Genomic DNA, 15,042 nt, shown 5'->3' with positions numbered 1-15,042 from the left:
GTAGAATTCAGCCATTCACGTAAATAAAATGGTGTTTTCACATATACTTTTGTCATGCTAACATGTTAGATGAAAGGAGGACAGGAGACTGCATTTCCCCAGCCTCCCAAGATAATCAAAGGGCATAGACACAGAGATCAGGATAGACAAATTAACCCCATTGGCCATGAGAGGAGCCAGCAAATGCATACAACAAATTCAAGCACATTCAGCATTCACACCAAAGACAATAAAAACAAACCTTTAAGAAGAGGGGGAGAAAGTCCAGCAGCCTTCTCTTTTTCTCCTCTGCAATGAGGAATGGAGCCACCTGTTCATACTCCACAAACTGCTTTGCTAAAGTCTCCCACTGCGGGCAATGGCTCTGGGGCAGCTCATCCTCGCCGACAGCCCTCTCTCCTGGTGCTTCTTCCTCATTTCCCTCATCAGAGCTTCGTTCTTGCTGTTGGGCTTTGCCAATTGAATCTTCAAGATGCCTCATGAGCTCTGATTCTTTGTCCATGCTGAAACTAAACTTGAAGTTAAAAAATATTGCATTATTTACTGGTAGTCTCATCCTCAATACTACCTCATTGTCCCATGAAACAAGGTACTGGCAGCCTTAAGCACTGGAGCTGGGGAGTTTGGAAACATGGAAATGTTATCAGCTACTGTTCTACCCTCTGCTTCCTCTCCCCCATGACATGGGCCTGCATATGCTACACAATCCATCTGGGCTTTGGCAAGACAAATTAATAAATCAGGTAGGAAATTTCGGTTCCAGCCCCAACTTGATCCCCAGCTCAGATGCTGTGTGTGTAAACAGAGATCATAACTATGACCATCATTAGATTTGCAACAGAAGAGTACAAGAGCCATGTTACACATTTCCTTGACTATGGAGGCCAACCCATGCTGTGCTTCTCTGGCACAAGGGACCTGGAGCAGGGAGGAAGCACTGGCTGGAGCTTCTTGACAGTGGCTGCAGTGAAAGCTGTGGGGACAAGCCAAGGATGCCACCCAGGTGTGCTGACCTAGAGAGACAGCAACACTCTGCTCTTCTGTCCTGAGGAAATACAGCTCTTCACAAGGTAGGTGCTTTCACTGCAGCATTACCTGTTCTGTTACACTGAGTGTTTGTGAAGGACCAAGGTGCTATTGTCAGCCTGATTTCCGTCAGTATCAAACTTACTGTGGGATCGTCTTGTGCAGCAGATAAAGGAATCCTGGTATCCTCATTTGCACCCCGAGTCTTTTCATCTAATTCTCAGTCCTGAACGCACAGTCTTCAGGAAAGGTCACTGACTCCACTCTGTATCCACAACAACTCTGTTTCTCTGCCCTCGCCAGCCCTTGTGCCTCACAGCCTACATAATCACAACACCTACATCAGTGGAAATTGGGCTTTTCCAGTTTCCCTGTCTCAAAAGCACTTTCGGTTTGGCTGCTGTTGCTTTAATAGATAACTGAGAAAAACAACAAAGCCCTTTGGGCAGAAGCAAGTACGATGACCGTGCCTGCATGGAGTAAACAGGAAGGCTCTGTTCCTCGTGACCATGTAGGAGGGACACTTGTCATATGTTAGACTTAGTCCTACTATGAAACACCGACCCACTTGAGTCATCACCAAGCCAGACATTGTGCTCTGAAAGACTGAGTAATATTTTATGGGAGTGACAGCACAGTTCATAGTTACTCTTAAGGAGGGTGCTGTCACAACCCAAATGGCATATCCTGCTTCCCAGGAAACCATCTCATCTTCAAAGCTACTCTGGTATGGCTACATCAATGCTATCACAAAGAGCAGGAAATCAGTATTGCTCCCATCTTAAAAACTGACTTCGTAAATCTGTTCTATCAAGTAACCCACACTCCCATTGAGTCCCTACATTCACCTCAACGGTGTAAGAATTTCAAAATCCTCTGTAGAAGCAGTTTACAGTTGGAGAAATTGAGGCACAGAATAACAGGAGGCCTTTCAGTTATCTCAGAAGGTCAACAGGTGAGCAATCAATGACACTGCTTGAAGACAGACCAATGTGTTCAGCCATTTGAATTTTTCCATTTTTTCTATAATTTTTCTGTTTATTTAGTAGGCCTTGCCTGCTGGTTGCACAGCTAAGCTACAGCAAGGTTGGCCACTCAACAAATTCTCAGGCTATGAAGCTGTAATGAGAGATTACAGACAGTCCTGTAACCCTTCCCCTCTCCACAGAAGCTATTAAAGTCAGGTATACACATACACAGTAAAATTAGCTTAATTGTCACACCTTACGTAATCTTCATTTTCCTTTCATGTACATCAGGAGATTAAAGATTTTAATGTACACTCAGATTTCTTGCTTTTATTATTTACTGCAATAGTCAGGACTATACAAGGCATATTAAACTAAATATTGGATTCCAAACTTCAGTCTGTTCTCTGCATTTGCACTATCTGCTTAAAATATTGGTTTGACTAATGGCCTTTTCTTTGGTCTAAGCTTTCATTTGAGCTTCTGAATCCTTTGTACTTTCTATTCCTGTAGGAGAATAAATACTCTTGCACCACAGCACACCACAGACTTTGGATGCGCAATTTTGCTATTAAGGATTGCCTTAATGTCATTTCACATTTTGAAAATATCACATCCTGCCACTTGTCTTAATCTACAGAATAAACTAAGGGCTTATTTTAGGTTTGAGAAGTTACAAACATCAGGCTTTGCTTATTATATCATTCTAAGTAATAAACATATAAAAAGACACAAGTGAAAATAAAGAAAAAAGGCTGTCATTTGGAAAGTGTTATTTGTTAACAAAGAGGAAGTAGAACTTACTTGTGCATTTTCCCTGTTGTTCTAACTGAAGCCTGTGTGAAATCACATTGTTTTGTGGCTAGGACTTTTCAGACTGGTAGGATAAGAGAAGGCAGGCCCAAGCAAAGCTGACAGGGGCACAGGCAGAGCGCTGATACTAAAAGCTTCCAGGATGAACAAGCATGATTTACTCTAAAGGACTAATTTTTAAGAGTTGCATTTACTTAGGATTAACTCCCCAAAAGTCCAAGGATCCATCCTATCGTTTCTAGCTGCAAAACCTCAGTTTGCAGAAGGTTCAATAAATACATTCATGTGTTAAAATTGTTATCAGGGAGGGATCTCACAGAACTATGGATGACAAACACAACAAAGTGACAATAAATTTCACAGTTTGATCCTCTATCTATTATTAGTATGGTAACCTAAAACCCAAATGCTCTGATAATTGTCAGAAACACATGGTTCACAGCATCCCAAAATTCACTGGGTCATGTGCCTTGGTACTCCCCTCTCCCTGACAGCCAAGCTGAGCCAATTCAATTATTTTAAATGAACAAAGCAACAGGGACTCCACTACCTCCCAAGGAAAATTTTAAAACATTTCTCAGCCTAAGGAGGTTTGAACACTGTTCACAGAACAATTCTCAGGGAGCACTGTTCAAAAACAAATCTCACTTCAGAAGAACATAACCCATTTTTTTCCAGAAATGCAATTATTCTCTTTCAGCTTTTTACAAGAAGATATGATACCACTAATATTAACAGTTGCATCAACTTACAGTAAGGCTTAATTTGTTCAAGCATATTTTCCTTCTGAGTATATCTCTGTTTGACAAGGCTTTTATGCAGTACAACCTGGCAAATCATTAATTTGGTCTCAAACACTTCACTGCATTTCTCGTTACTTTCGTTTGAAGAGCTTTTCCATGCAATCCAGAAGTGGCAGTGAAACTGAATCACCCTCTCCTATGCACCCGATTTTCATTTTGTCCATTTTGCCAAGTAGCTTCTAAATATCTAATCAGGATCGGTTTCTGCTCTGCATACACTGCAGGTGCTCCTACTGTAGTCAAGAAATGCAGTTACTGGGCAAACTTGCATTTGAGACCTAAAATACCCTAGGCCCAAAAGCAAGCATAGATTGTGGCTGCTTAGACACAAACAATATAACTTTAACAAAAGGAATATGGCTTTGGTAATTCTGATCATCTCAAAACAAAAGCTTATGAAACAAGGGCATGCAGTTTAATTAATCCAAACAGATCTCTACCAACAGCAGCAGCAACAGATACATCCCTTGCACTTGCAATTTTATCACCTCTAAAATAAAGAATCCATGCCATCCAAACCTCTGCTTCCTTATGCCATCGTTTGGGATGAACTTTCACTGAAGCCTTTGCTGTCTCAAAATGTCCTTGTCACAACACACCAACTGCAGGATAATACTGGAGCTCCCCTGAACAACCCAAAAGTTTCTTCCTTTTGCTTTCATACCTGTGCTTCTAGATTCAGCAGCTCCTGTTGCAGGCAAAAGACACATCCAGAGAACTCGGCTTTATTACTGCTGTCCTACTAGGCATCTTGGTGCTCCCAGCAGCTCCCACTCTGCGCTTTAAACTTTTCACTGTGAATCACTTGATGAGCTGCTGCACTTATTTCCTGAGGAAAGCAGAAGTGGAGAACAGCAAATGAACCACACGTTCGGGAGCAGCCAAAACCCCGAAGCAACTCAGAGCAATTTCAGTGATGCATGAAGCTGGTGGGCAGGGCAGGCCTCTCCCTCCGTTAAGAGTAACTAAGTAGGCTTCTCCATATCATAGTCACAAATAAAAACTGCTTTTTTTTTTTTTTTTTTTTTTTAATCTGAAGTGTACCACACTAGCAGAGTGGTGAATGCACCACTGCAAAGCTTGTTCTCCTCGTGCAGCCTGTGCACACAGAACAAGCAACAGCTGAAGCACCCTCCCCAAATGCTGTGCCTTGAACTAGACACATGCAAACACTGAGGTGAAAGCCTTTCCCAGGCTCAACCCAGTTGAAACCACAGTGGTTGGAGGTATGAGAAGCACAAAGACACAGAAGAGCATACCAGCATTACTCAAGAGAGAATATCCCTGTTTTCCCTTTCTTAGCTCAGAAAAAAGGTCTGAATGTTACTACTGCTGCTGCTTCATTTCCCCTTTTAAGTGTCAGTTTAAAAAAAACACAAGACAGAAGGTCATTTGCAGGGGTCTCTCTATGCTGTCTGAACAGAGACGTTTTTCTCCCAGGAGCCATCTCCCATCCCAGTGGATCACCCCCACACTACCTGCTGTCAGGACTCAGTTACTAGCAGACTGAAATTCACACTGCAGAGTAAGCAAGACTTGCGTTTCATCCTGCACTAGCTTCTGTTGAGGCCCTAAGTCCAAAACTCCTACCCACCCTCCTACCTGATCTCTGCTCCACTGAAGCAGAACAGCTGTAATCAAATTATCTATAGTAAAAAAAACATATAGGGTAAAGACAAGCTAGTGCAGAGAGGCTGTGCTACAGTTTTTTCCCCTCAGTTTGCTCATGTTTGCACCAAATCACCTACAAAAATGGGAAGAACAAATCTGCTTTTTTTAGTCTCCTGCTCTCCCTCCAGTCTCATAGGTAAAAGTGCGTCTCCTACACCCTCACATGTCCACCTATGCACAATATAACTAGTTCAAGGGTACCCTCCTTCTAGGTGAGAACTATAGCTATTACGCTAGTGGGTGCAGGAGGCAGCTCTGCCAACACTGACCAGAAAGTGCATTCAAAGTAGAGCCCACATGGCCGAGCACGTACAAGACTTCCTGCTGAAGCTGCTGCGCCCAGAGGGGGTTTCCTTGAAGACATTTTGCACAACTCTCCCAGCACTGTGAAACAAGCTACCTAAGTAATCCCCACACATACAAGCACCAAAATGTGTATAATCCAGCAAGGCCACGCTTTGCCAAACTAGCTCTGAAGGTTTCCTCAGGCAGTTCACCACACCAGCAAGCAGGTCTCTCACAGTACTGAAAGAGCTGCAAACTCTAGTAACCAATATAGCTAGAGGAAAAAAAAATATCAATTTCTCCTTTACTCTCATCCTAGCAGAGCAAGTTCCTTCCTCCCAGGCTCAGGCATCTCAGCAACCATGCTAAGCAACACCAGGCTGCCTTAGGCTAGGCCGGAGATAACCATAAGGTCCATCTGTCTTGCAAGCTCAAATAATGTGCTTTATATCCACTTTAATCAAGTTTCTGTCTTTTTTTGTCATTTCAATTGCTACATACAAGTGAAAAAAAAAAATCTGTTTCATGCTTTCACAGTAACAGTATCACCCACACTATGGTATCTTAGTTCGCCTAGTCATCCAGGACAGGTATAAGCCATGGCCACAGTAAGAAGGCTCTCCCATCTTGAGGCTTTCAACCACTGGAGAGTTTTCCTGAAAGCCAACAACTTGCAGTAGATTCCAATCTCATTAGATTCATCAAGTGGAGTAGCTAAACGTGTAAATTTGTCCTCTGGCACTTGCTGCACAGCTGCTGTTGCTCAGGAGGCTAATAGTGCAGCTGAGCTGCAAACACAGATGGGATGGAAGTCCACCAAGAGGAGGCTGCGTTCACCCCTCCAGCAAGTCTCTCTGCAGGTATGGGAAAAAAAACAGTTATTGCTCAGACAATACATTTTGGAATGCACCTTCATAGTCTTTATCTGGGAGAAAAAAAATATATATATATAAAGCCAGGCAAATAAAATTCCCATTCAGCACTAAAAGGTGTCCAAAAGCTGAGACAGCTGCAGTTTTTCACTCCTGTTTTTTTCCTGTTCTAATACACCTTTTTTTTTAAACTCTAAAAAAGAAGAACTGAACACTGAATGACTTGTTATTTATTTAACAGAACAAAGGGAAGTTGCTATGTTTCCATCTCCCCCTCTCCCTTTAAATGGCAGAAGTGATAGTGAGACTGTAGATAGACAATGCAAAAATCTAAACCATCTGCTTTGCTATCATTTTCAGTCATCACCACTTTCTCAGCAAACTTGCTAACTCTGCATGGAAATAGAAGGGCCCAGCCTGCAGCAAACCTCCCCGAGGAAGTGATTCACCGAAGGAAACGGGCCACTGAGCTCAGGGCCACCGAGCCGCGGTCCGTGCAGGTGGCCCAGCTGCTCTCCCCTCACACAGAAGCCAGGGGCCTCTCAACATGGCCCCTTGTAGCCTGGCCAAGGCCTCCCCACCAGCAGCTACATTGCAAATTACTTCAAGGCCCAGCTCTCGGAATCAAGCAATTTATGTCTCTCTCCTGGGTGCACAGAAAAGCTTGTTAACCAAGAAAGGGTCAAAAGGGGAGCGAAGCAGCACGGCAGGGCCCTGTGCTCCCTGCACAACCTCAGGCCCACAAGCCACCACCCAGGCAGCACAGGAACTGCTGGAGGCACCAGCCACCATTTGGGCCAGGCCACACAGCCAGGGCAGGAGCTCAATAGTGGCTCCTTGTGCCTCCTAACATACACGGCCCCCAAGGGGGTCACCTAGCGTGGCAGCACCTCAGGCTGTGAAGCCATCGCGTTGGGGCTGACGGCAGCAGCAGCCCCCTGCACAGTCGCAGAGCGCCACGCTCCCCAGAGGCCAGTTCCCTACCCCGTAAGCCACAAGATGTCTTGTAAGAAGGGTAAGAGTAAATCCAACAGCCCGTGTCTCAAAGGTACCAGGCCAGGGAGCCAGCATCCAGACTCTCCAGGCTGCAGCCTACTTTTCATATGCCCTAACATGGCTCAAGTACAGCCACAGCTGCTAGACCCAGGCTTCTGCTGGCTTTGGGGCATCTTTTAGAGGCACTCAGCAGTAGGAAGGGAAAAATGGATATATCCCCCTGAAGATACCCTGAAGATTTTTAATCTACTTCAATTTCAATCTTGTATATAACTAAATACCAAAGCCCTAAGTTTTCCAAGGTAATCAAACAGTGCCAAACTTTTCATTGCAAATAACTCAAAGGCATGAAAACAATTTTTATTTAAGAGCTTATCCTTTCACATTCTCATTGATTTTGTTTCATTTTTTCTCTTATTTTTCCTCTAAACTGAAAAGCAATAATTAAGACAAACACAAATTTAAAAGTCGGCCTTTCCCTATACATTCTTGCAAGAAATATTTGGAGTTCTTCCTCTCTCATCTACCTGTTTAATATACAACATAAAGTCCAACTATTTTACACCCTGCCCAGCTAGACGTGACCTGCTTCGCAGTCTCAGAGGTAGCAGCAGGCAGGTTAATTCCGAGAAGCTCCGTGTTGACACTTTCCCTCCGGTGCCACCAGGTGGCAATGCGACAGAGCCACTTTCACAGTCTTTTATATGAAGCAGTAGAAATTGTGCAGAGCTTCAGGCAGCCCCTTCATTTTCGTATAAAAATTGCAGCTTCTGTGTCCTCAGTTTGTCTTAAACAGTATCTATCATCTCAGGAATTGGAATTCTGGTAAAGATGCTGGTTACCAGAATTTTAAGATTATTTGTCAGTTTTGTCTGCTCTAACAAAAGCTGATTTTAAAAGGCTATAAGTTGAAAAAATTTATGGAAATATTGTTAATATCAAAAATGCTCCCTCACTTTTCAATTATGTTTTGCTCTAAAAGCATTTTCAGGACACATTGTTGTTTAATAAGTAAAGCTACTTGTGCTGAACATTCATAGTATTTTTCCTCCCATCTTGAGAAGTTTCATCAGGGAGATCAGCATTACCATCTCAGTTTTGCAGGCTGTTCAACAGTGACATCACATTTTCAAATTACTTCCCCAAGGCTGCAGCACTAGGAAGCAAGTCAGGCACATTACCCAGGTCTCCAAGACCCAACTGCAGTGATTAAACAAAATTAAAAATTACAATAATTGTAATTTGAAAAAAATCACAATGTTGTTGAAATTTTTGACTCACTTCATTTTTCACCCAGCCTCCAGTTTTTCTCCTAGTTTCTTTTTGAGATAGATCTGCCAAAATGACTGTATTTTTCCCTGAGACAGCAGAAGTAGAACTGAGGATGCAATGCCTCAGTCCCTGGTGTCTAAAATATGCATGTGCTTCTCTTTGGCTCCTGCCATTAAAAGAAAAAGAAGATTATCCATTCTGCAGAGATTGCATTTAATTCTAAATAATGCATTTCTGTATCCTCTCTGACTCAAGTAACTCATTTCTTCTATACTCATGGATGACAAACAATAACTGACTGCTCAGGATATCACTTTTTAATGCAACTGATTCCTGAGGTGCTGTAGCTGTAGTGTACAGCTACAGTAGTGACTTTGCAGTCACCATTCTCAAAGGTACTAGGAATGTTTGGGAGAAGGGGAAAGGAATAGAAGAAAAGGGGAAAATAGGAATCTCTCCACCTTTCACCTATCCTAGGAATACCTGAGCACTTCACCAGACCAATCTGTTGTGAGATTTGACAGAGCAGACTGATGCAAGCAGCCTGCTCATATAACAGTGTGCAACACAACTGGAGGCAAAACCATGCAAACAGCACAACTAGAATCAAAGACCTGGGTTGGACAAGGAATCTGACTGGGATTTAGTCACATACCTTGCCTTGACTCAAGTTCATATTATGTAAGCAAAGCATGAAAGCTCAATCCAGTGTGAAGTACTCCAATGAGCATGTGTTTTGATGTTAGATACATGAGTCATCTCACTGATTTCAAAGACATTTTCCCATGATTTGTGGGAAGTGGTTGCTCAAGTGCTTTCCTATATTGAAATCAGAAGCTCAAAAAGGAATTCAGAATTCATGTCATATAGAGACAATTTTTAAGAGACATAGCATTCATTTGAAAGAGGCAATAGAGAAGGAAAGGACCTCAGCTCTTTTCTTTTAATAATTTAGACTACAGTAGCAGATTTGCTAGGCACACAATGGTCTGATGAAGTGAGGCACGCTGAAGGTAACATTTCACTAAGCAAGCAGGTATAGCTGCAGAAAATAGACAGGCTTGCAGGATCACCCAAGTGCTGGTGAAGTGGTACTGTAGAAGTTACTTAACCCAGTCTTCTGTTTGAAGCAGGGCTGTTGACAAAACAAGGTAGACTTTACCTAATCTTCAAAGTCCCTGAACACAGAGATCCCACCAGCTCTGCAGATGTTTGACCCAGTGCCCCACTGTCCTCCTGGTAAAAAAATTCCTCCTAATTTCTGATCTGAATTTAGAGGTCACAAGTTGTGGTCTTTGCCTTTTCTTTTACTGTTTGCCATTATCAAGTAGAGTTTGGCCGCATCATCTTGCGGTGTCTTTCAAGTTAGGACTTGTTTGCTATAGACTACTTTGTCAGTGTCTTCTTTCCTTGTTAAGCCCCAGGCTACCCTGTCTTCCTCCCACCAGTCTATGGCTGCTGTATTACCTTTTCTCAGGCTGTAGCTGCTCTTTTCCAGAGGTTCAGTCATATCCTGAAGTGAAGGTAGATGCTCCTGACCTACTTCTGAAGCCTGACTGCATGGGCAGGAACAGTGTCTGCAACAGATTGATAAACATTTTAAAATTCTTATTTTCTTACTGAAAAACATTCAAAATTGAGAGCCTCTGCTTTAAGCCTTTTCCTGAATGTACTCTCATGAGATCAGTCTGTCCTCTCTCAATAGTCTAGAAGTGTTTGGCATATTCACCATCTTCTTTGAGAAGCATTACTATTGCCCAAGACACCATTAAGCTTATGTGATTTCTTAATTTTCAGCCAAATCCAAATTGCTCTAATTCTTATCTCCTAGCCCAATATGATCCCTGGACTAGAATCTATTTCTGAAAAAACTTCTCCCAAAGGCCTTTGAGTTTCCAGTTATTTCTAGAACAAATCTGTGGCCTTCTCCATTGAGTATCAGTTTACCTGGTATTAGGCCATTTCTGAAGGATAACAAAGGAATTCTTTTTATAGTCCATGTATTTCTTGCACTGGCTAAAACTGCCACTAAAAGTACAGATTATTAATAACTGAAAGACAAGTATCTTTTCTCACCTGGAAGACAACAAATAGCAATATGATGAAGTTTTGAACTGGCAAGCACTTAATCTGAAGCAAAATTCATACTAGACTGAATTCCTTTGTGTCTTTATGTACTAAAAAACTGTCCACTGCTTTCTACCTGAGAAATAGTCTTCTTTCAAGAAAATCCCCACAGGTTCTACATAAAACATATATGCACATTCTCTAGCTTTTTTGTAAAAGATACCATTACCAATACTGATCTGAAAATTTCCACCATGACCCTTGCTCCATCTTTGGACTCTTCTCAATGAGCTCCATTTTATATAACAGAACAAATTCTAATCAAACAAAATATTGCAGTCTAAACAAACTGAATCTGGATTTCTGGTGCGTGCCAAAGTCCAGGGTGATCAGATCTTGGGCTCTGATCCAGACTCATCTTGCTGATGAGTAAAAATATATCAATCAGCTAGTTACAACAAGTCCTTGGCCTGCATAGGGAAGCAGAAGATGAGGAGGAGGAGAAAAGGATATGCTCTATAGTAATTGGTGGGTGACAGGATGCTGTGTGCAGCTCAAGGAAACAGAGGTTCATCTAGTTCCCCACCTCAGGCCAAGTCAGCAAGTTCACTGGCCCACACACTCTTCCATCTCAAGCACCCGACATGTTCCATAGCCTACAGCCATCAGCCTTGGCGCCAGCTGATGAATCATCTCTTCTCCAAGCATCCCTGCTGCAACAGCTTATTGCAGTTATCATCCCCTGCATTTAGATAGAGCTTGCCAATCTCAGCTCTCATAGTACTGCACACAGGTGGACAGGGCTGAATGTCTTGCTCTTGACTATGCCAAATCAGTTGGTATCAGCCCTAGAGGCCTTGTCTCCTCAAGTTTCTTCACACCTAGGTAGCATCATTTTCTTTTACTAGGGGTGTTTAACAACCACTAGTAAACACTTACTGGATAGTTTTCAACATTCAAAATAGGTAGCAAGTGACTGATAAGCACATCTATACTTACATTCAGATAAGAGGCAGAGAATAGCTCTTTTCTACCTATTGATTAATCAGCTGATCCCCATTTTCTAGGCCTGTGGAGGATTAAGGCTCTATAATCACCAGAGTGCTTTAAGTAGAGCAGCACTGAATGAAACCAATGAGAGCAGCGGCTCCCAACAAATGATACTCATCTTAGCATTAGCATGCTAGGCCCTCAAATAAGGCCCCTTTTACCTCAGGCCAATCGTTCATAGAAGTTTTATCACCTACAGTTAAATTCAGCAGTTTCCTGAAGCTCACCAAGGACATTTATCATGTTGAAGCAGGTCTGGTGATGGTAACCAGAAACAAACACAAACCACCATTGATGAGGCAGACCCATAATGGTGATGAAGGTGGGTAATCCACATCCAGGCACAAGCAAAGCTGTAGCTAAACTAAAAACACATCTGCCTGCAGCTTGAGCTTATATAAAGCTTCTGGGCCAATAAGCAGAGGCTGTGGACAAACATGCCAGGTGAGGCTCATTGAGGCTATTAAGACAGACTATTAGTACTCTTAAAGGGCATAACACAGACTTTTTTGGTCTTTTAGGAGTGAGGCTGCAAGTTAGAGTAAGTGTACTGTTTTCTATAACCTTTGTGTTACTTTATTTATTTATTTTTTTAAGTACCTATGTAGTTGTGCTAATGCTATAGGCCTGCTATGTTTTGTTGCAGTAGGAGGGTTTTCTTGAGAGCTTCTGGTACAGGGACTCATGCTTGGATTATGTAAGCAGAGGCTCAACATATTACTTGGTTTGTTGTCAAGGTAGGGAGCTCACCTTAGGTGCTTCTGATATCTCCATCTCAAACTTCTAATTAAAATGTTCTCAAACGCCCTTCACAGCTGCCTTCACCACATAAGATGTAAGAATTAGAGTCATAGTTGTCTCCATTTTCCTCAATTTTTATCACTTTTGTGCTTACTGGTCTCTACTTAGTAATGAAATGTTGGGCTAAATCAGCTAGGATGTAGTCAACTGCCCACTGGGTGGTTGCATCCTTTAAGGGTAAAGCTAAAAGCAACTGCAGTGACATAAAGCTTTCACAGAATATTTATCCATTCTTCACATCTTTATACTTTAAGTAAAATTACTGCACTAGAAAATTGTCTTCTATAGCTGCCAATTTAACTTCAATCCCTGTTGCTTAAATTGTGTGTGCTTCAGTTTACTGTTCTTTGCTGTTGAAGCTCTCAATGTCATTGTAATTTGGAAGCAGCATCTGAGTCAGATAGAATTTGATACAGGGAGAATAAGCTAAATCAGTCATTATTCAACTTACTTTCCTGCTGTGTAATCATAGTTTGCCCTGAGCCTTTTAAATAATGCCTTTTGCTATGAAAGGATATATACATATATACACACCCATCCTGAAAACAAATAGGATTTATTGAGATAAATAGATTTTTTTGAGATCTATTGCCCTGTATATCCTGATAAATATATGTAGCTCAATACACCAACTTCAGTGACAAGACATCCTTTAGGGTCTTATATCTCTAAACATCTGTTAGATGACCTTTTTATAGGACATATCTTCAATACTTCCTTAAGGAAGTAATTATTTAAATTGTCAGAGCAAAGCACTGCTTTCTTAAATGTAACTATTTGCTGTAGGTGATTGGTCTTCTCTCTCCTCGCTAGTTATTTTTTTTTCTTTAGACAAATAGTTTCTTTACCTAAAAGACTATATTTAGGAGACTCACATCTGAATTTCTTATGTTTAACCTAATAAAGAAATGGGTAATTTTTTTTCCCTTTTGAAGATTAAGATGATTTATAAAGTAGAACATCTCTCTTAAGAAGTTCTGAAAAAGTATAATTCAAAAGAAAACATTTCACGCGGGGTCAAATGGAATGCTGTTGACACAGAATACTTTCTTTGAACCAAGAAACACTTCAAAATTGGAGTTGTGTTTAGGGTTGAAGTTGGTTGTTTGAATGTTTTGATCTCAGCCATGAACAAGATAATCAATTATTGATATAAGTCTATATGTCGTGCCCTTTCCCAGAGGAGAAAATCAAGCTCTCATGCTAAGTGACTTAGCAGGATAAAGTGTCTCAAGTTTCCCATGAGACTGGAAGTTCAGTTAGCTTTATTCCTGTCATGGTTTATTGTACATGCATTTTGGCTTCCCGCTCAAACTGTAAAATTATGCTTCTAAACAGCATCAAAGCAGTGTTTCTCCACATAAATTGAAGCCTGACAAGAAAAGCCAAAAATGTAGAGAAAGAAGTCTGGTGATTGATGCGAAAGAGTGATTTTTAGACCCAAGGACTGAGGTTAGGCAGGAAGTCAGAAGCGTAATTCCCCTCAACCCTTGATCTTGCTGGTTGTCCACACGGAGTCAGGACGCTTGCTAATCTTGGTCAAGGGATCACCAATGAGCTACTCTTTACCTTGTCAAAATTTAGCAAGTACAGGTTGTTGAAGAGGAAAAGTAACTACAGAGTCTGCATGCTCAGAGCAAAGATAGCAGTTCAGTCCTGTGCTAGACCCCTAGCCTTGTTGCCATGTTTGCAAATCTGAGATAGCTACCACGAACTCAGCAGATTTACAACTGTTTCTGCACAGCTGGTTCCATCAAGACCTCTAAAGGTCCCAGTAGCTCAGCCTTTGCTCCAGCTCACATGCTGAGAGTAGAGTCTCTCTAAAGGGCCAGGATCCTCCTGTGCTGCTGGAGATAGGAATTCATGGCCAGTATTCAGAACCCAAGCTATGATAGATCTTCTTGAGAAGGAAGGAAGCTGCCAGACTTGGATACTATTTTATCAGTGCAATTCAACAATACGCAGCGGAAGGGTGATACTGCAGGGCGTGCACTTTGCCAAGAAGTATTTGCCACCTCTTCTACCCTGTGGAAGGACCTGAAAAGCAAGAGATGGGGACAGCAAGGAAGAGGGACATGCCAACTGCAGCTGGGGCAGGATGGGTCTCTGCTACTCAGTCCGATTCAATGTTCATCCAAGTAACTGTTTAACTACTTCATCAAGTGCTTCTCCTTCCCGCAACCCCTTGCTGCATCCTGGAGCGGACCCCTTCCCAGGGAAAGGTGAGGGAGAGCTTTACAAGCAGCGGGAGGTGTCAGTGGGGGTGATGGCACCACTGGCCTCCCTTCGGCCAACGCTGGGCAGAGGTTTTTCCCCCCGCACCGTGGCCGGGAGCAGAGGGTCGCTGCGGCCGCGGGAGCTGGTGGCTCCTCGGTGCCTGCTCGGGCCTTTGTCCCGGCCCGGCCCGGGGGGAGCCGC

At 42.4% G+C, this 15,042-nt stretch overlaps 1 protein-coding gene and 1 long non-coding RNA gene across 2 annotated transcripts in view; both read right to left on the bottom strand.

Annotated features, from left to right (window-relative positions):
- The window catches only part of WDFY4 (WDFY family member 4), a 103,229-nt gene extending 102,727 nt beyond the window's left edge, over nt 1–502 (bottom strand). The window contains exon 1 of the mRNA XM_026050535.1: nt 242–502. Coding sequence (XP_025906320.1) covers nt 242–502 — 261 coding nt within the window. The remainder of the gene's footprint in view (nt 1–241) is intronic.
- A 7,376-nt stretch (nt 503–7,878) lies between these two features.
- On the bottom strand, nt 7,879–12,169 carry LOC112957158. Its single transcript, XR_003251164.1, has 3 exons — nt 12,051–12,169; nt 10,174–10,283; nt 7,879–8,872 (listed from the first exon to the last, which is right to left on the bottom strand). It is a non-coding gene; the product is annotated as an uncharacterized LOC112957158 (long non-coding RNA).
- Between the last annotated feature and the right edge of the window lie 2,873 nt (nt 12,170–15,042).

This window comes from Nothoprocta perdicaria, unplaced genomic scaffold (genome assembly GCF_003342845.1).
Source record: "Nothoprocta perdicaria isolate Ctin4 unplaced genomic scaffold, notPer1 scaffold_110, whole genome shotgun sequence".
NCBI lineage: Eukaryota > Metazoa > Chordata > Aves > Tinamiformes > Tinamidae > Nothoprocta > Nothoprocta perdicaria.
The sequence above is the reverse complement of the archived record's forward strand: the minus strand, read 5'-3'. Positions and strand labels throughout refer to the sequence as shown.